We start from the raw sequence: 21,382 nt of genomic DNA, 5'->3' as shown, positions 1-21,382 counted from the left end.
ATTGACACTGTTATTGGGGCACTTCTTGGTAGGTACTGCTAATGGGTACATTCTATGGCTGGCACTGTTAATGGGAACACTCTTTGTCTGGCACAGATAATGAGGGCATTAATTAGCTGGCACTCTTAGTGGTAGCACTCTAGCTTATTGGGCCATTTCTTGACTGTTAATGAGGGCACACTCCATAGCTGGCACTCTTTGTAGGAGTACTCTCTAGCTGGCACTGATTATGGGGGCACTCTCTGGTTGGCACTGTATATGAGAACCATTTGTTTTTGGGGCGCTCTGACAATATTCAGCCCCTATGTGAGCCGTGTGTCTGACCCCCAGTAACCAGCTGAGAGCATGCAGTGTGGACAACCTCCAAGGAAATGCTGCTGCACTGCTAGAAGCTGCTGAATTCAGAGTTAATGCTCCTTGAAGAAATGGGTGTGGTCTTGTCTGGAATGGGTGTGGCTTATCAGGTTAGAGGGAGTGTCCTCATTTTCCCTAGCTGTCTGTGCACCTCACTGGGTATTGTCGTCTCCAGATGTTGGCACTTCCTCCGGGCTCTGACGCTTGTTTAGTTCACGTCGTATTTGATGTTTTGAAGACAAAGCTGTGGTTTTACGTGCGGTTGTGCCCAGGTGGAACTTTCAGCTGCGCCACCTCCGGAGCTGCATTCAGAGTACACACCTTCAAATATTAAATAATAGAGTGTTATTATTCTGCAGGAAGCCACAGACACCGCAGGTCACCTGCTCATTCACCAGAGGCCACGTTTGGCCCAAATTTGTTTTTGTGCCTTTTTTCCCCCCTCATCTGCAAAGAGTAGTGGACCACAAGTCTCAGCGTGCAAGGACGTATTGATTGATTCCTCTGTTATTCCTCATGGAATTGTATGAATAAATGTTCAATATCTTGTTGGCTTTAGAGGCAGCAGACTGGCATTGAGCACTTGAATTTTGTTTATTATCAGCTCACCCAGCAACGATCCATTCAGGGTTTGGCGTAGTTTTTTGGAAGACAGCGGACATGTTTTTCTAATTCTGGACAACCCCTTTAATCTGGAGCCTGCCTTTGCTTGTCTATAAGTGTGTATAGAGTATGTATATAAGTATGTACGGTAATTGATTGCAGGATCATGTAGGTATAATTATATGTGTATTTTAGTGCATGATTATGTGGGTAAACTTATCAATATTATTAACACTTTTTGGATTGGTGGCATTATATTTGATAACTGGGATGTCGCCCAGTATACCTACGTTATGTATAACAGCCTGTATACCACATGATTTTGTTCTAATCAGGCCACATGTTTTTATGTAATCACATGACTCAGCAATCACATGATTACACCAAGACGCTGTCTGACGTCCTCTGGATGCGCTCCGTCGCGTGCTACATGCGCGGTGGTGGCGTGGGGACGCGCTGAAAGATGAGGTCAGCCAAAAAATATTAAATTATAAGCACAATAAAAAAAATACTAATAAAAGGGGGAAAAAAAGTGCAAAATAAAAAAAACAAGTCATTGTCCCCCAGAGGTCTTTTAAAGACCTCTTGGGGGACATACAGTGCTGCAAAAATATATATATAAAAAAAAAAAGAATTTTTTTTTTGTAAAAAGATGTAAAATAAATAAAAGACAACTATAAAAAGGAAAACGTGCAAAATAAAATTGTTCACTCTCATATTATGTGGCAAAAATATATTTTAAAAATAAATAATAAAGTGATGATAAAAAAATAAAAAAATACAAAATAAATAAAATACAAATAAAAGGGAAAAAAAAAAGAAATGTGCAAAATAAAAAGTCAGTGTCCCCCAAAGGTCTTTTTGTAGCAGAAATATATATATATATATATAAAAAAGTTAAAAAAAAAGTTAAAAAAAGTAAAAAAAAAGTAAAAATAGTAAAATACATAAAAGAAAAAAACGCCCACACCAACCAAAACCATTACAATTATCACCCCATTCATGTGAAACTATACATATTGCATAATAAAGCAATCCAACACATATAGGGAACAAATTATAATAATTTGCATATTTAAATAACGAGCTATAGTTTGAATAAAAATGACTTTAAAAAAAATTAATTGTACAGTTTCCCCCTAATAAAACTAAAAAAATATATTCGAAAGCCCTGTGTTATGTAATCAAAAGCTGCAAAAGTTATGTGTTTGTACCACGTGTGCTAAATCCCAAAAAAGTGACTGGCCATTAAAGGGTTAACCAATAAGTGCTTTCCCGGCTAGTAAGGCCTCATACACACGACCGTACCTTTTCTTTTGGTCCGCAGGACACCAGCCACGTGTGTTCTGCATTTCGCAGAACGGAGTAACGGATGCGGGCAGCACATGGAGCGTTGTCCGCATCTTTTGCGGCCCCGTTGAAGAGAATGGGGCCACATCCGTGCGTGAGCCCTCAGGGAAAATGCTTACTGGTTATTGCAGGGCACCTACAGTATATCTGGGGGTGCAGGAGGCGGTAAGTGAGCGCCGTCCTCTGCAGTGAAGGAAAGCGCTTATTAGTGAATAGGAGGCAGGAAGGAAACGTCGCCACTTAAAGGGAACCTGTCATGTGGATATTTGATTATAATCAAACTAATTATATACAATCATTAACTACTAAAAAGTACCTTAGATGTATTCACTTACTGGTGTGACAGATGGTTACCTCATAATATACACACAAAGACGCCACATGCCGCATGCTAATGAGATGATTTGAGTCCGGCGTGATGTCATGGAGTCCAGCGTATATTTAATTAACAGCTATAGCCACTCCCCTGCCCACCTGCTGCTGATTCATATGGAAACAAACTGTCATTCAGCAGCAGGTGGGCGGGGAGAGTCAGGAGCTCATGAATATTCATGACTCATCATTATCAGCTGGAGCTTTTCAATATAAGATGTTGGCAGATTGACTGGGTCAATTAAAGAAAGTGACCCAGCATTGTGCTAAGAGAATCAATCGCTTATTTATGTTACCCTTAGTTAGGACACCATAAAACTGGTGACAGGTTCCCTTTAAAGGAGTTTCCTAGTTAAAATTATTTTTAATGATTTTTTAAGTTCCTGCAGCATGGCCTCTGACACAGAAGATTCCCACTGCTCCGTGCTGCTCTCGCCGTCTCCATCCTCCGGTCCCGGAGAACCCCTCCCGCCAATGACTGACTTTATCGGTGACACGCTGCTTGTGGCCACATCACCACTGACGCCAGGCATTGGATGCAGCAGTACAAGTGACTATGGCCACAGCCATAGTACACAGTGCCGGAACCAGAAGATGGAGACAGCGGCAGGGAGCAGGAGAGTATGAACCTTCTGTCTCAGGCCCAAGCTGCAGGAACGTGTTAAAAATCATTTTTTTTACCAGGAAATCTCTAAGCCCCTGTCACACGGCGCCATATTCAGGACAATTACTGGGAACAAGTGTCCATAGGAGCGCTCAGTCCTGATATCTGGCGGTATAATCGCGCCGCTGATCAGCCGATAAACAAGGAATCGCTCGTTTGTCGGCTGATTTGCATATTTTATCAGGATGAAAAACGTACGATTATCGTCAGCACATCTCTCCGTGTAATCAGGGATCGGCTGCCGATAACCGATCGAAGTGAGTGAAGGAGGAATGACTGCGGTAGCGATCATTCCTCCCCTGTCACTTTGCACTAGCCGGTGTAATAGGCTGATGGAAACAAGCGCTGATTAACTTTTTTTTTTTTTGGTGCCCCTTTGAAAACGTGCGATGTGACAATGCGGCTCCCAGACCAAAAAAGGTTGTGCACCCCTGGCCTACAGTTACCTATTATAGGAGTGATATAGCACATGTAGATGAACGTAATCACCTTCCCTGGTATTTTGTAATCATTACGGCACCTCTTTATTATTTATTTTCAACTTTTTTTGGGTGTATGTATATCAGCGGTCCCTTTGGACAGACACAATTACTGCCCAGGGCTATACTTGTTTCAATACTTTGGGATATGGAGTGCTTTATCTGATGTATGGGCCTCATGCACTTTTTCTGTATCTATTTCCATCGTGCCTTTCTTTTCTAAATATTTGATGTGTAATTATGTACTTTGATCAATAAAGATTATCATTATATATATTTTTAGTCCCACTTGATCTTTTTTTGTTTGTATTGGCTGTTATTTTTGATCTAGGGGCAGTGTTTGATAATTATGAGGTGGTTGTAGGTTTTTATTATATCTTGGTGTGGTCAGGACAAGTGTGGTCCCCAGACTAACCCCCAGGGGGATGCAGTCATCCATTCCCCCTGCTCTACACTTTTTGGTTCCAGCTCGACACACAGGAAGTGGCTTGGACTGCCCATTCAGCCAATCGCTGGCCACAGTGATGACCCGCCTCATCCAGTGATTGGCTGAAAAGGCAGTCCATACCAAGAGGTGGAAAGCAGCGGGGACCGCAGCAGCGTCAGACCACACTTTTTCTGATGGCTACCTCTCGGAAACGGTTCCATCAGTGACCACAGTCATTCCTTTTTTCCCGCCACGTGGATTCCAAATTTTAACTCCCCCATTTTAATCGATGCGCTGTAAACGTTTGGTGTTTTTTTTACATTTCTGCACTGAAAGCCATGGCAAAAAAATGCAGTGTGAACATAGCCTAACAGTAACAAGTGATGGTACTTTACTGGGCATGCTGGGACTTGTGGTTGTAGGATAGCCGAGTACAGTTATAGGGTTACATGAAGCGGCGCTCTCTTTCTCTAGTAAATAGCAGTCTCACATTTTCCAGTGACAGAGACAGTCAGAGACAGCAGAGAGTGAGAGAGCCCGATGTACATTTTCCAGTCTCTGTATCGCCTCTCAGAGATGTCACTTCTCAGCTGCCTCTGACAGGCGGGAAGAAAGTCAGCACATTGTGACGTGTGACATACATATATATAAGAGGGGAGACTGCTGCTGACAACTGACACCCACAGAGATGTATGTGAAAACTATCTGTCTCTTACTCTTCTCCGCCATGATCCCAGGTAAGAGAAGGATGACCACCGCTGACAGTGTGCAGTATACTGTGTGTCCACTGCTGATAGTGTGCGGTATACTGTGTGTCCACAGCTGATAGTGTGCGGTATACTGTGTGTCCACTGCTGGTAGTGTGCGGTATACTGTGTGACCACCGCTGATAGTGTGCGGTATACTGTGTGACCACTGCTGATAGTGTGCGGTATACTGTGTGACAACTGCTGGTAGTGTGCGGTATACTGTGTGACCACCGCTGACAGTGTGCGGTATACTGTGTGTCCACTGCTGATAGTGTGCGGTATACTGTGTGACCACTGCTGATAGTGTGCGGTATACTGTGTGACCACTGCTGATAGTGTGCGGTATACTGTGTGACCACTGCTGATAGTGTGCGGTATACTATGTGACCACTGCTGATAGTGTGCGGTATACTGTGTGACCACTGCTGATAGTGTGCGGTATACTGTGTGACCACTGCTGATAGTGTGCGGTATACTGTGTGACCACTGCTGATAGTGTGCGGTATACTGTGTGACCACTGCTGACAGTGTGCGGTATACTGTGTGACCACTGCTGATAGTGTGCGGTATACTGTGTGACCACTTCTGATAGTGTGCGGTATACTGTGTGACCACTGCTGATAGTGTGCGGTATACTGTGTGACCACTTCTGATAGTTTGCAGTATACTGTGTGACCACTGCTGATAGTGTGCGGTATACTGTGTGACCACTGCTGACAGTGTGCGGTACACTGTGTGACCACTGCTGATAGTGTGCGGTATACTGTGTGACCACTGCTGATAGTGTGCGGTATACTGGGTGACCACCGCTGATAGTGTGCGGTATAATGTGTGACCACTGCTGATAGTGTGCGGTATACTGGGTGACCACTGCTGATAGTGTGCAGTATACTGTGTGACCACTGCTGATAGTGTGCGGTATACTGTGTGACCACTGCTGATAGTGTGCGGTATACTGTGTGACCACTGCTGATAGTGTGCGGTATACTGTGTGACCACTGCTGATAGTGTGCGGTATACTGTGTGTCCACTGCTGATAGTGTGCGGTATACTGTGTGTCCACTGCTGATAGTGTGCGGTATACTGTGTGACCACTGCTGCTAGTGTGCGGTATACTGTGTGACCACTGCTGACAGTGTGCGGTATACTGTGTGACCACTGCTGACAGTGTGCAGTATACTGTGTGACCACTGCTGATAGTGTGCAGTATACTGTGTGACCACTGCTGATAGTGTGCAGTATACTGTGTGTCCACTGCTGATAGTGTGCGGTATACTGGGTGACCACTGCTGATAGTGTGCGGTATACTGGGTGACCACTGCTGATAGTGTGCGGTATACTGTGTGTCCACTGCTGATAGTGTGTGGTATACTGGGTGACCACTGCTGATAGTGTGCGGTATACTGTGTGTCCACTGCTGATAGTGTGCGGTATACTGGGTGACCACTGCTGATAGTGTGCGGTATGCTGGGTGACCACTGCTGACAGTGTGCGGTATACTGGGTGACCACTGCTGATAGTGTGCGGTATACTGTGTGACCACTGCTGATAGTGTGCGGTATACTGTGTGACCACTGCTGATAGTGTGCGGTATACTGTGTGACCACTGCTGATAGTGTGCGGTATACTGTGTGACCACTGCTGATAGTGTGCGGTATACTGTGTGTCCACTGCTGATAGTGTGCGGTATACTGTGTGACCACTGCTGATAGTGTGCGGTATACTGTGTGACCACTGCTGACAGTGTGCGGTATACTGTGTGACCACTGCTGACAGTGTGCAGTATACTGTGTGACCACTGCTGATAGTGTGCAGTATACTGTGTGACCACTGCTGATAGTGTGCAGTATACTGTGTGTCCACTGCTGATAGTGTGCGGTATACTGGGTGACCACTGCTGATAGTGTGCGGTATACTGGGTGACCACTGCTGATAGTGTGCGGTATACTGTGTGTCCACTGCTGATAGTGTGTGGTATACTGGGTGACCACTGCTGACAGTGTGCGGTATACTGTGTGTCCACTGCTGATAGTGTGCGGTATACTGGGTGACCACTGCTGATAGTGTGCGGTATGCTGGGTGACCACTGCTGACAGTGTGCGGTATACTGGGTGACCACTGCTGATAGTGTGCGGTATACTGTGTGTCCACTGCTGATAGTGTGTGGTATACTGGGTGACCACTGCTGACAGTGTGCGGTATACTGTGTGACCACTGCTGATAGTGTGCGGTATACTGGGTGACCACTGCTGATAGTGTGCGGTATACTGTGTGACCACTGCTGATAGTGTGCGGTATACTGTGTGACCACTGCTGATAGTGTGCGGTATACTATGTGACCACTGCTGATAGTGTGCAGTATACCGTGTGACCACTGCTGATAGTGTGCGGTATACTGTGTGACCACTGCTGATAGTGTGCGGTATACTGGGTGACCACTGCTGATAGTGTGCGGTATACTGTGTGACCACTGCTGATAGTGTGCGGTATACTGTGTGTCCACTGCTGATAGTGTGCGGTATACTGTGTGACCACTGCTGATAGTGTGCGGTATGCTGGGTGACCACTGCTGATTCGTATCCTTTTGGCTCTCTTCATCTCTCTGCAGTTTCCGCGGATCATGTTACTGGTGTCCTGGGGGGCCATGTAGTTCTGCCGTGCACCATGTCTAAGGATTTGTTGGAAGCAGGACGTCGGTCTTCATACCCCTCCAGCTTTGTGTTGTGGCAGCGAAGAGATAGGTAAGGACATGACGTGCGCCGCCACATGGGGGGTTTTATCTACAACATTCTTGGTTTGGGTCATTCAGCCTCTCAGTAGCTTCTCTATTATTTCTGTGATTATATCCGCCATATTGCTGTCTATTCTGCTATCGTCAGATCTCCCATCTACGCTTCTAGCTGTGTAGTCTTCCATCTTCTCTAATGTTCTCTTTCAGTTTTCCTCTCTTTCTAATCCTCTAGTCTTCTCTCTAGCTGTTGGGCGAATGCTCATTTTTTCAGCCCCCCATACACATGCAACCCTCGGCCAAGTGTGCATGTGTTCTGAATGGAGAGAGGGGTGTAAGTATTGGGCATGACTGATCCCTCTTACTCCAACATCTGCTTCTGAGGGACGGCTGGGACTCCACCATACTCTGGAAGGTCGTCCAGCCCGGCCAGAATCAGCAGGTTCTGCCTACGTTCATCTTATGTATATGGCTGCTGATTCTAGGTCTGAATCCTGGAAGAACAGAAGATTGGCTGCTGAATTCCAACATGCCCGATCCTTGTTCTCCTCCATCATCTGGAAATGATTAGGGAAGAGTCTGGAAACCGCCATTAGAGTGTCGGTAGATCCTGACAACGTAGTCAGCATTTATCTAATCTCTATGGACAGATTCAGTCTTCTATAGTGTCGAGTGACTCCACCAAACACATGCATGCTTGGCCGAGCCCCGTGCATGTTAATTTGCCTCTTATCTTCCATCCCAACTCTACTTTTAGTCCATTGCCATGATCTTTTCTTCCATCCCAACTCTTTGAGCGGTCATGTATATAAGGTGAATGTCGGCTGAAGACACCGATTCCGTCGGGACCAGACAATCATCTAATGTGTATGGAGTGTACGGGCGCTTGGCTTTCAGCATGTCCAATCCTTTTTTTCTCAGGGGCGATAAGCCACCGCCAGAGGTATCTGGCATTGCACACCATTTCACTCTGAGAACACATGCATGCTCGGCTGAGCTGAGTGTGCATGTGTATGGGGGAAATTCAGAAGCTATTCAACACGTATGACCAGTCTGACTTCTTGTACCACCTCAACAGTCTTTCTTTATTTTCAGGATTCCACAGACGGTGCACAAGCTGCTCCCGAGTGGGGTCACTTACACCTCTCGCCGAGCCAGGGATCGTGTCTTGGTCCCACCCTCTTTGACCAATCAAGGAATTTTTTCATTGCACCTAAACGGTTTGATGGAGCAAGACGCCGGAATGTACCGTGCGGTGGCCAGATACGGCGGCAGCAAGCAGAAATGTCTAGCAACCCTGAGAACCATAAAACGTACGTACTTCTACATTTTTGAGGGATAGTTTAGGGTTAATTCTGTATTTTTGACTGCGGTATAAAATACCGCCACATAGTTCCTGCTTTTACATTTCATCTCGAGGAATGTTATAAAACATTTCCACTCGAAGCACCTGATAAGGAAAGTTCATCACTAATGAAATGCTCGGAAGGTAAAGTGCCGCCACGTCCCATCCATCTGATAAGCCCGCCTCATCTATTTGGTGACATTTCTTTAAAGTGTCAGTGAGCGGTAGAGAGGCTTCACACTGCCTCTTAAACATTGGCAAAGACAATTAAAGGGTACACTAGGGGGGGGGGGGGCGCTACTGTCCCCGATAGCCTGGACACCCACAACTTGGAACCCCAATCTCACACATGCCTTTGGAAAAGGCAGCGTCATAGGATCCTGCTACATTCCCTAGTTTTTTTTATGTTCCTGTCTGTTGGCAATATTTAGGCACCATATAGCATATGATAAGGTGGGGTTGTCGAAGGAAGGTACTGTACAGGGCGCCAACCAAATTAGGTCAGGACCTGTGTAAATAATTAGATGCAAAATATGTATATAATTAATGGATCCAAATATCTCCATTTACTACCTGGAAACTGTCAGCACACTGCAGCTGACGGATCCAAAGTACAAAAGACCAACAAACAACGCGAATATCAGGGTCTGGAGCTGTACTATAACCAGGTGAAGTGAGTTTTTTTAGATGCTCATAGTTTGACTATAAAACCATAAAAAAAATCTGCTAATAGCTGGTACAGAATAGGATCCTGCTTCATTCATGTTACTTTCTGTGGCGGTATTATTTGGGCGCTATATAGTATTTGATAAGGTGGGGTTGTCAAAGGACGCTACTTACAGCGCTCTTATCAACTTAGGTCAGGTCTTGTATAAATATTCAGATATAAAGTATGTATATGATGCATGGATCAAAATATCTCCTTTTACTACCTGGAAACTGTCAGCACCCTGCAGCTGACGGATCCAAAGTACAAAACACCAACAAACAACCCAAATATCAGGGGCTGGTGCTGTAATATAACCCCCTGAAGTGAGCTTTTTGGATGCTCATAGGTTGAACTGTGAAGACTATAAAACAATAACAAAAGACCTGACAAAGAAAGGATCCTGCTACATTCCCTTGTTTATCGATATTACTGTCTGGCGGTATTATTTGGGCGGTGTATAGTATATGATAACAGTGGGGTTGTCGAAGGAAGGTACTGCACAGGGCGCCAACCAATTTAGGTCCGGCCATGTATAAATAATTGCAGAAAAAGTATGTATATGATGCATGGATCAAAATATCTCCTTTTACTACCTGGAAACTGTCAGCACCCTGCAGCTGACGGATCCAAAGTACAAAACCAAAATATTAAGGACTCTGGAGCTGTAATATAACCGTATGAAGTCATTTTTTATGCTCGCGGGTTGAGCTTTGGAGAGTATAAACCCAAAAAAGATCTGCCAACAGCATGTATCCTGCTTGTTAATGGTTTTCAGTTATGAAAAATATAAACAAAATGTGAAAATGGTAAAAGGTAATGTAGTTCTGCTGGATTTTCTCATTTAATGACTATATTGGCCATATTTTGGGGCTTTTTGGAGTAGAAGAAGAGGCGGATTATGGGGGGTTACAGCCAGGCTCACAGTTGCAGAATGCTTCCACAGCTCAGAGGACTTTACTACTGACATTTATTACTGAATACATATTTCAGAATTGTACGGCTGAGATTGAAGGTGGGTGCTGGATTTTTTTGAAAATTTCACTGTCTATGAACAGCTACATAATTCCAATCTACAATTTGGGTTTGCAATAGTCTGTAGGCTGCAGAGCATCGCTGTGGGACGTGTCAGTACGTTATAGAGACGGGCAAACTGAAAAACTGAAAATAGTGCGGGGAATACGGGCAGCAGTGGAAACTGTGAGGCCACAATGTATCTCACCATGTCTTCCTTGCATGGGATAGATTGCAACAATGTAAGCACCAAGTAGATCAAACCGTCTCCTCGGCAGATGTGCACTGCCCCCCACATCCTGTTATTATCTTGTATGTATTAGGGGCTCCGCTGACGCACACGGAGGGGATTCAGGAAACCGGTGACACATCAGAAGACAAGTGTGAGGGTCCCTGGTAGATCTGATATCACATTTTCCCTTAGGTGGTAATATTAAATATAAACCGTTAGTAATAAGACTGAAGGTGGAAGAAAAGAAACGAGGGACACAATGAAAGAAAGGGCGAGGAAGAAAAAGACACAGAAAACAAAATCGGTGACGCAGAGTGGGAGCAAAGTGTTGAGAGAGTTGCCGTTTCGGAAAAAAATGTCTTGTAGGTAGGTGGTATTCTCAGTAGGTCAGGTCAACTTAAAAATTGGTACATGGTTCTAAGTGTAGACCTTTGGGGCGTCATCTCCATGTGGTAGATATGTGTTCAAAATTGGAAATGGTTCTTTACAGTAAGAGCAGTAAAGATGTGGATTGTACTGTAGCCTTGGGTGCTGGGGTCACCAACCAAAACTGGCCATAGTCGATGGAGAGGGGCTGGAGGGTTGGTTGTTTTTCCTCTCTCTGGATTGAAGAACTAGATTTCTGTTTATCAATGTCATATAGTACTTACTTTTTTAGCATTAAAGGGAATGTGTCATCAGAAAATGGCTTATTATTTAAATGTTTTGTTTTTTGTTTTTTTAGAGTAACATATTGAAGACTTAAAGGCTATGTACACCCTTGGGGGCAATTTTTTGTATTATTGGATTGTACATTGTATTATTACAATGGTCTTTATTAAAAATATGGAGCCCTTTTTTCTGTACAGAGCTGAGATGCTGTAGTAGCAGCCTGCGTATTTTCTGTCTTTTCCGTCATCTGAGGAGCTGACGGGCTCCTTATCTCTGCTCTATGACATTATAAACACTCATTATAGCTCAGTTCTTATCTTACTGATAAGAATGTGGCTTAAATAAGTGTTTATGACCTATTAGTAGTTTAGAAAAAAGGTTATGCCTTTGTAACAGAACAGCTCAATATTTTTAATAAAGGCCAATTGAAAATAAAATTTTTAGCCAAAAATGAGTAAAATTTAATCATAAACAAAAATTGCCTCCAAAGGTGTACATAGCCTTTAAAGATAGGTCATGCATATCTGGTCAGTGAGGGTTCAGCTCCCGGCACCGCCACTGATCAGCTGTTTTTAAAGAGCGCCGCGTCCTCTTTCAAAGCCGGTGATTCACTTTTATCAGCCACGTGGCCTAGGTGCGGCTCAGTCCCATTCAATGGAATGGGTCCTGGGCTGTAATACCAAGCACAGCCACTATAAAATCTATAGCGCTGTACCTGGTAAGTTGTGAGGAAACGGCAGCGGTAAACGAAGCAGTATGGCCTCGTCAAACAACTAATTGGTGGCAAGCTGGGAGTCGGATCCCCACGATCAAATGTTGATGAATTTTTCTGAAGATAGGTCATCAATATGAATCTTTCGGAAAAACCCCTTTAAATCAGTTTAAAAAAAAAAACATAAAAAAAAATTCATATGACTTCATATAAAAAAAATCTTGAAATATTCCAGTTCTCCTACTGTCCACTATTGCAGTCAGAATAGGCTAGCACTTCCTGTTTACTGCAGCTCATTTATCAGCTTTGCTGTGTAGATTAGGACAGAATGGGCAGAGTCATCTCATTATCAGTAGAGGGTGGAAGAATCAATAAAACCGTACTAATGGAGGGTGGAATCAGTCAGGATTGTAACACCATACACTACAGGCTGATAAGACTCCGTATGCAGCTCTCTGCCACTCTCTGGTCTCTGGGGGAGCAGCAGTACTTCCTGGAGACTGTGACATTTCTGTCATTGCAGCTGCCATAAAGCGCACATTGCTGCACTGTCTATACAGATGATACAGGATATATATAAAAACAGATGATGCCGATATTTTTGAATTGGATTCACATTTCGTCTTCTCACTGGTCTCACGTTGTCTTGCAGTGATACAGTTTCCCCTTGGTCCTCTTCCTGAGAACAGCTCCTTCAACCTGACGTGCAGAATTGTTGACCCGGATTCTTCTTCTACCTCTGTTCGTTGGATATATAATGGAATCCTTGTACAGCCGTCCAGCAGAATATCAGTGAGTGGGAGTAGACTGTATATTCACAGGCTTACTCTAGAGGACCATGGCAAGTGGAGCTGTGAGGTGGACGGTGCAAGATCCAGTGTGACCCTTTTGGTGGTTGGTGAGTCATTATCGCAGTATCTCACATGGATGGCATGAATTATAAATATGGGCACCACTTCAAGTCCAAGTACAGATTCTTGTGGCCTACACTGAACGCAGTACAGATCCATGTGGTCCCCACTGCTCCCGGTACATATCCTTGTGGTCTACACTGTTTCCAGTTCAGATTCTTGTGGTTTTCACTGATTCCAGCAAAGATCATCGTGGTCTCCACTGATCCTAGTACAAATCCTTGTGGTTTCCATTGCTCACAGTACAGATCATTATGGTCTCCACTGCTCCTCATACAGATCTTTGTGGTCTACATTGCTCCCAGTACAGATCCATGTGGTCCACATTATTTCAGTACAGATCCATGTGGTCTCCACTGATCCCAGTATAGATCCTTGTGATCTCCACTGATCCTAGTACAGATCCTTGTGGTCTCCATTGCTCCCAGTAGAGATGATTGTGGTCTCCACTGCTACCAGTACAGATCCTTGTTGTCGCCATTGATTCCAGTAGACATCCTTGTTGCTTCCACTGACCTACTACAAATCCTTTTGGTCTCCACTGTCCCTTCTACAGATCCTTGTGGTCTCCACTGTCCTCATTATAGATTCTTGTGGTCTACACTGTTTCCAGTACAGATCCTTGTGGTCTCCACTGCTCTCAGTACAGATCTTTGTGGTCTCCACTGCTCCTGATATAGATCATTGTAGTCCCCACTGTTCCCAGTACAGATCTATGTGGTCTAATTGTTTTCAGTACAGATCCTTGCGGTCTCCACTGATCCCAGTACAAATTATTGTGGTCTCCACTGCTACCAGTACAGATCCTTATTGTTTCCATTGATTCCAGTACACATCCTTCCACTGACCCACTACAGATCCTTTTGGTCTCCACTGGTCCCAGTACAGATCCCTGTGGTCTCCACTGTCCTCAGTACATATTTTTGTGGTCTAGACTGTTTCCAGTACAGATCCTTGTGGTCTTCACTGTTCCCAGTACAGATCCTTGTTGAGGCCACTGATCCCAGTACAGGTCCTTGTGGTCTCCACTGTTCCCAGTACATATCCCTGTGGTCTCCATAGCTTGTTGTGTGCTACTGTATCAAATGCTTTTTGCAAAATTTAGAGATATATTGCATATCACTTATTATTGTTCATTAATGATGTCAGGAGAATATCAGAACTGCAATTATGAACTGTCTGTAAAATTTAGAGAGAAATAGCATCCATGGGGGGACAAGATCCCAAGACAAGATGCGCCTTTGATTTGTATCCATTGTCCACTAGTCATCGGATTCATCTTCTTCTACCAGGTGTCTCTGGTCTGGACCCTCTCTCTGTCTACACCGCCATTGGCTCTTCTGTTGAGCTCCCCTGTAACATCACCCATTTGCCTGTGGAAAGACGATTACCTTTCCATTGGAGCAAAGATAAGAAAAGCATAAATGACAACAATCAAGTGGTTGTCCTTAATCACGTGAGACCAGAAGATGCTGGAACTTATCAATGTGACACCACCTACAAAGGCCAAAGACTGACCCGACTGATGGAACTGAGGGTGATACAAGGTTAGTGGGGGATGCAATTCATAGGATGATTTTACCTTCTCATTACAAGATGATTTCATGAATACACCTATACTATGTTTCCACTTATACCTCCTTGTATAAATAAGACCTGTCTATTTGGTTCTTAGTGTCACCCTCTGGCCCTGTGTTCACCAAAGAAGGTTCCCAACTATGGCTGCAGTGTAACATCAGTATTTCAACGGGGAAAGAGAGGTTTCAATGGATAGGCCCATCTCTTCCAGATGGACAAAGGAAAGTCATTCAAGGAACAGTAGTGGACCTGCCGGACGTGCATACTGAGGACTCCGGGGCCTGGACCTGTTCAGTGTATGGAATGAATGGAATTCTAGGAGAGCTGGAACATTGGGTCTATGTCCATGGTAAACCGCAGGCAATTTTACTTAAAAGATACTATCACAATGCTCACTCTACTGTACATTCCATCTGGGAAGGCTGTATTATATGACAAGGTCTAGCAGGCGATTGTCGGGAGGGTTCCTTCCCGGTAATCACCTCCTCGGCAGCGGAGGAGACCACTGCTATTACATGCAGTGATCTCCTCCACAGCATGGGGTGGAGCGATCGTTATGACATTGCTCATCCCCATGCTGTCTAGTGGTTTGCCTGTGGCAGATCATTATTAAACAGCACTATCTCCCGTCGGGTAATCGGCGGCAGTATTACACTGCCAGATCATCACTAACGAGCTTTCCTGTGAACATTCGTGAACGATAAACTGGCCAACAATCGACCAGTCTAATACAGGCTTGACTATGGTTTTTCACCAAAATTTCCTTGACCATCTCTTGCTCTACCAGTATGTCTATATTATCTTAATTTGCTCTTTTCCTCTGTATCCCCACCACCCGCCAGTCCTTTTATTTCTCTGCCCATCTTTGCATTTTCTGTACCTACTCCTGACACCATCCTTTCTCAACCATCTTTCATCCACTGCCTGCTATACCATACTTTTCCCCCCAGTAATCATGATTGTACATTCTCTTCATGTCTCTTGACCCACCACCCTACTGTGTCCCATTCCATCATTGCGTTCCATCTACCTGCTCTTCCTTACTTTTGTATCTCCTCTACTCTCACCATTTTCTTCTTATTGTATCTCCTCTACTTTTTGAGCTCACCAATGTATTATTATCTCCTTTACTTCTTCTCTCATCTTTGTACTGTTAAATGTTCTTTACCATCTTATTTCACCAACTTCTTATTATAGATTGTAAGCTCTTGTGGGCAGGGTCCTCTCCCCCTCTGTACCAGTCTCTTAATAGTTTCTTGTTTATTTTATTTTTATATTATGTATTTGTAACCTCACTTGATGTACAGCACCATGGAATTAATGGCACTTTCAGATGAATAATAATAATTATTGTATCTCCTCTATCTTGTTTCATCTTATTCTATCTCCTCTACATTTTTCTCTCACCATCTATTTCTGATTGTAACTCTTCTACCTTCTTCTCCTACCAGCTTCTTTATTGTATCTCCACTAGCTTCCTATTTCACCAACTTATTTCATTATGTTGTATTTTATTTCCTCTACCTTCTTATTTCACCACTTTCTTTCTACTGTATCTCCTCAATCTTTTCTTACAGTACTATCTTATTATTATTGCATCTTTTTAGTCTTCTCTTACCAACTTATTATTGTATCTCCTCTATCATCTTCTCCTACCAATTTCTTCTGCTTATTGTATCTGTTCTACCTATTTCTCACAACTTTTTATTATTGTATGTTATCTACCATCTTATCACATCAACATCTTACATTTTGTACCTACTCTACCTTCTCTCACCACCAACCACTTGTTAATGCTCCCCGTCTACGTTCTTCTATCACCTTAATATTATTGTATCTTCTCTACCCTTCCTCTCTCTACAACTTATTATTATTATGTCTCCTCTACTTTTATTCCTAACCAGCTTTTCTTATTATGTAGCTCCTTAATTTCATCTCTAACTGTCTTATTGTCTTTCCTCTGCTTTCTTCTCTCACCTTCTTCTCCCTTGCAGTACCTTCTACTCTTACCTTCTTTTTATATCTTCTCTCTCGTCTCTCCACAGATTCTTTTTGTATTGCCTCTGCCTTCCTCTCACAAACCTATTATTAAAGGGAATCTGTCACCTGCTTTAACCATTTTTAAGCTGGCACCATCGCTATGTGGACTAAAGTACCTTTTTTCCAGCAGTCTTCTTTTTACTTGATTTCGTTTTGTAGTTTTGATATAAAAGCTCTTTTTCTGATATGCTAATTAGGGTCCAAGGAGCCCAGAGGGGCGTTTTTTTCCCTCTCCGGAGCCCAGTGACGCCCCCCTGCAGTGCCCAGCCCGCCTTAATTTGAATTCCAAGAATGCCTCCTGATCATCAGATAACCTCCCACAGCCCGGCAAATGGTTCCGCCCCCTCCCCACGTCATAGTCTACCTTATAGAAATGCCCGTCCTTCTTCCTGTCTGTGGCCCGAAAACTCGCGCAGGCGCAGTACCGTCTGCGGCCTGCGCAATCATCAACGTCCTGAGGGCAGCAGCGCTCAGGTCACATCACTGGGCTCGGCGCATGCCCAGTGAGACTTTTGAGGCTGTTGCCCTCAGGAGGTTGATGATCGCACAGGCGCAGGCCACAGGCGGTACTGCGCCTGCGCGAGTTTTCTGGCCGCAGACAGGAAGAAGGACGGGCATTTCTATAAGGTAGACTATGACGTGGGGAGGGGGCGGAACCATTTGCCGGGCTGTGGGAGGTTATCTGATGATCAGGAGGCATTCTTGGAATTCAAATTAAGGCGGGCTGGGCACTGCAGGGGGGCGTCACTGGGCTCCGGAGAGGGAAAAAAACGCCCCTCTGGGCTCCTTGGACCCTAATTAGCATATCAGAAAAAGAGCTTTTATATCAAAACGACAAAACGAAATCAAGTAAAAAGAAGACTGCTGGAAACAAGGTACTTTAGTCCACATAGCGATGGTGCCAGCTTAAAAATGGTTAAAGCAGGTGACAGATTCCCTTTAAATGTCCTCTACCGTCTTATCTTACCAACTTCTTATTGTATCTTCTCCACCTCTCCTCACCGTCTTTTTTATTGTATCTCCTCTGTTCTCTTCGCTCACCACTATTTTGTCTTCTACTGCCCAGTCATGTTATTACCAATTTGCCATTACTGGCGAATCCCTCTGTTATCTGATACTTCTTCTTCTCCACCGCTCTTCATATTGTCATCTCCACCGTCTTGATTTCTCCCTCTACTCCCTCCTCGAGCCTCCATTTTGCTCCTGATATTCACTTCATTATATCATTGCATTTTGCTAACAATTTGTTCTGACTCTGGTGAAATATTCTGTTTCCCAGCTGCCCAGACCGCAGGTGTTGGTTCATTCACCTCTTGGCATGTCCTCCTCCTCCTCATGATCATACTGGTTTTCTGCCTGGCAGTCATCGCTTTTATTTCTTTCCGTAACCACAAGGTGAGCAGTGAAAAAAGAGAAAAATCAAGAGATTAAGTCAATTTAATTCAATTCGAAGCCACCACCACTTCACCGGAGCAGAGAGCGGCTACAGGTACCATCTCTCCTCCTGGAGGACTCAGCAACGGCAGTGCTTTACAGTGGAGCGGTCATCTGGAAATGTCACGCACATATAGATATTAATTATGAATGAATCCCCCATAGAGAACTGCTGGTACCATGGGAGATACCCCATCTCTGCACCGCCCCTTATGTGTTTCTCCTGGGTAATAATCATTGACCAATTTATCTATAGCGCTCGTAGTGCCCCTAATGTTTTCCTTCCTCTGCAGCTCCCATATAACAGTGCTGGCCATGTGCTAGTGCCTAAAGAGGAGCACCAGCTCTAGCAGTGTCAATACAATAGTGCCAACCATAGTACAGCCAATTAACAGTTTCATCCCTGGCAGTGCCCACACAACTGGACATACATCATATCCGTGCCAATACAATAGTGCCAACAATAGTACAGCCCATTAATAGTTTCATCTCTGCCAGTGCCCACATAATAGAACATATAGCATATTGGTGCCAGTACAATAGTGCAAACAACAGCACAGACCATTAACAGCTTCATCTCTGGCAGTGCCCGCACAATTCTTAATGCAGCATAATCGTGCCAATACAATAGTGCCATAGTATAGCCCATTAACAGTTTCATCTGTGGCAATGCCAACACAATTTTATATACAGCATATCGGTGCCAGTACAATAGTGCCATATAACAGACCAGTAACATTTTTTAGCTCTAGCAGTGCCCATACAGTTGTGCAGGCAGCATTGCCAGTAAAATAGTGCCAGCTACAGTATGGATCATTATCTGTTTTAGCTCTAGCAGTGCCCATATAGTCGTGTGGACAGTATATCAGTGCCAATACAATAGTGCCAACCACAGTACCACCTGTTAACAGTTTCAGCACTAGTAGTGCCCATACACTTGTACATACAGCAAATCGGTGCCAATACAATAGTGCCAACCACAGTACAATCTAACAGTTTCAGCTCTAGCAGTGCCCATACAGTTATGCAGGCAGTATATCAGTACCATTACATTAGTGCCAATAATAGTATGGCCCATTGCCAGTTTCAGCTGTAATAGTGCCAGTACTAACGCCAATGCCACTCCAATAGTGGCAGCCATGGTACAGCCCATTAACTGTCCTGCTATTGTAGTGCCCATTAACACTGTCAGTGCCTATAGATAGTGCCACCTGCATATGGATAGTTGAGACAACCTTTTATTGCCTCTGTCCACACCTAGCACCGGGTACACATGCCCCACCAGCCCGCTCCTTCTCCGAACAACTACCCCTTTCCTTCAGCTCATGGCCCTTCGAGTGCCCCCTTCTTGCGCCTACCTGGTGCTGCCTGAGGCGATCGCCTCACCTGGCCTCATTGGTGGTGCACCCCTGACTATGTCTTGATGTCTTTGGTCGGCATTATACTTATCTCTCTCCTAACCTATTGTCCTTGTGTATTTCAGAGGCGACTGTCTCACCTGACAGCTCTGACGTCTATAGGAGCGTCTTCCACCTCTCAGCCAAAGAAGCCGTCCGTCTCGGAATAATGCCGACCTTGATCCGTGATCCGGACTCTTATCACTTCTCGCCTCCATTCATCTTGCTTACACTTATGTAGGGTTCCCCCCTCTACATCCAGTGGGAGACGTGGGCTGATATTGTATTCCTGTGATATTTTGCACATAAAATATTCAGCATTTATTGTTGTAATTTATTTTTATTATTTGGCTCCTATGTGCCTACGATGTCGTTTGAAATAAAAATTCCACTAAAATTAAATAAAGTATATCCATCACAAGGCGACGGTTTTACCACCGTTTTTTGAGAAATTTAAAGGTGACGACCAATATGGCTGCACTTTACATGGTTAATACGGTTTAAAAAAGAAATAAGTCTATCAAGTTCAACCAAGGAAACTGTTTCTACTTTTGCAATATGGCTGTCACAGGCTCACAGAAAAATGTTAATTTCTCCGTTAAAAGGATTTTTACATGATTAATGTAAAAAAATGAAAATCAGACATCATACGGTACATGACAACTTCTTTCTGACAAAGCTAGAACCAGCCCTGTACCTCACATGGATCCAGAGATCTCCTCATTCATTGCTCTGCTAGATTTATATCTAACTGACAGCTCAAGGGGGCGTGTCTTTTCTGCAGCAGCTCAGGGGGCGTGTCTTTTCTGCTGCAGCTCAAGGGGCGTGTCTTTTCTGCTGCAATTCAGGGGGCGTGTCCGCGCTCTCCCTATCACAGCTCAGGAGGTAGTTGAAAGATGAAACTGAGCATGTGCGACCATCTCAGTGAGCAGGACAAAGTAATACGATAAAGAACAAACAGCAGGTGGCGCTATACAGATAAATTATATTGAATAGCTCAGTGGCCCTACTAAATTTTTAATTACATGCAATTACAAAAGTATTCAGATCAAGGAGCTGGTTTGGAAACTGTAGAATATTTTTCATGGGACAACCCCTTTAAGTAAACTCAACCCAATGACTAAACATTGGCGTTTGCCCTAACTTCTAATTTGAATAATAGATAGGCAAATGTCATTTTATGGGTGGATACCCCCTTTAAGAATATTCTGATACAGAGCAGAATTCATGGTTCCTTCAATACAGGTAAGTTTTCCAGGACCAACTCCCATCATCACTTTACCACCGCTTGGAGTGTCATTGATAGTAGTCATTCAAGAGACAATCCATTTATAGGGTTTATCCAGTTTAGAAGGTATTAAAGGGGTTTCCCGAGACTTTAATACTGATGACCTATCCTCTGGATAGGACATCAGTATCTGATAGGTAGGGGTCCGACACCCAGGGCCCCCACCAAGCAGCTGTTTGGGAAGGTACTAGCGCCACAGCCTTTTCCAACATTTCCTAGGCCATGTGTCGACACGTTGATTGGTCACGGGGCCTAGGCGCAGCTCAGCTCCATAGAAGTGAATGAGGCTGAGCTGCAATACCAAGCATGAACGTACAGCATATGGCGCTCTGCTTGGTAAGCTTAGAG

At 44.2% G+C, this 21,382-nt stretch overlaps 1 protein-coding gene across 1 annotated transcript; it reads left to right on the top strand.

Moving 5' to 3' along the window:
* Positions 1-4,859: 4,859 nt before the first annotated feature.
* On the top strand, positions 4,860-20,169 carry LAG3 (lymphocyte activating 3). The gene is made up of 8 exons (XM_040437115.1): positions 4,860-4,986; positions 7,607-7,739; positions 8,822-9,039; positions 13,039-13,284; positions 14,590-14,844; positions 14,973-15,224; positions 18,195-18,310; positions 19,833-20,169. Exons 1-8 carry the CDS (start codon positions 4,938-4,940, stop codon positions 19,914-19,916), a joined length of 1,353 nt encoding a protein of 450 aa, XP_040293049.1. The 5' UTR covers positions 4,860-4,937; the 3' UTR covers positions 19,917-20,169.
* The last annotated feature ends 1,213 nt before the right edge of the window (positions 20,170-21,382 follow it).

Source organism: Bufo bufo, chromosome 6, assembly GCF_905171765.1.
Source record: "Bufo bufo chromosome 6, aBufBuf1.1, whole genome shotgun sequence".
In the NCBI taxonomy this organism is placed as follows: domain Eukaryota; kingdom Metazoa; phylum Chordata; class Amphibia; order Anura; family Bufonidae; genus Bufo; species Bufo bufo.
Note: the sequence above shows the minus strand (reverse complement) of the source record. Positions and strands in the feature narration are given on the sequence as shown.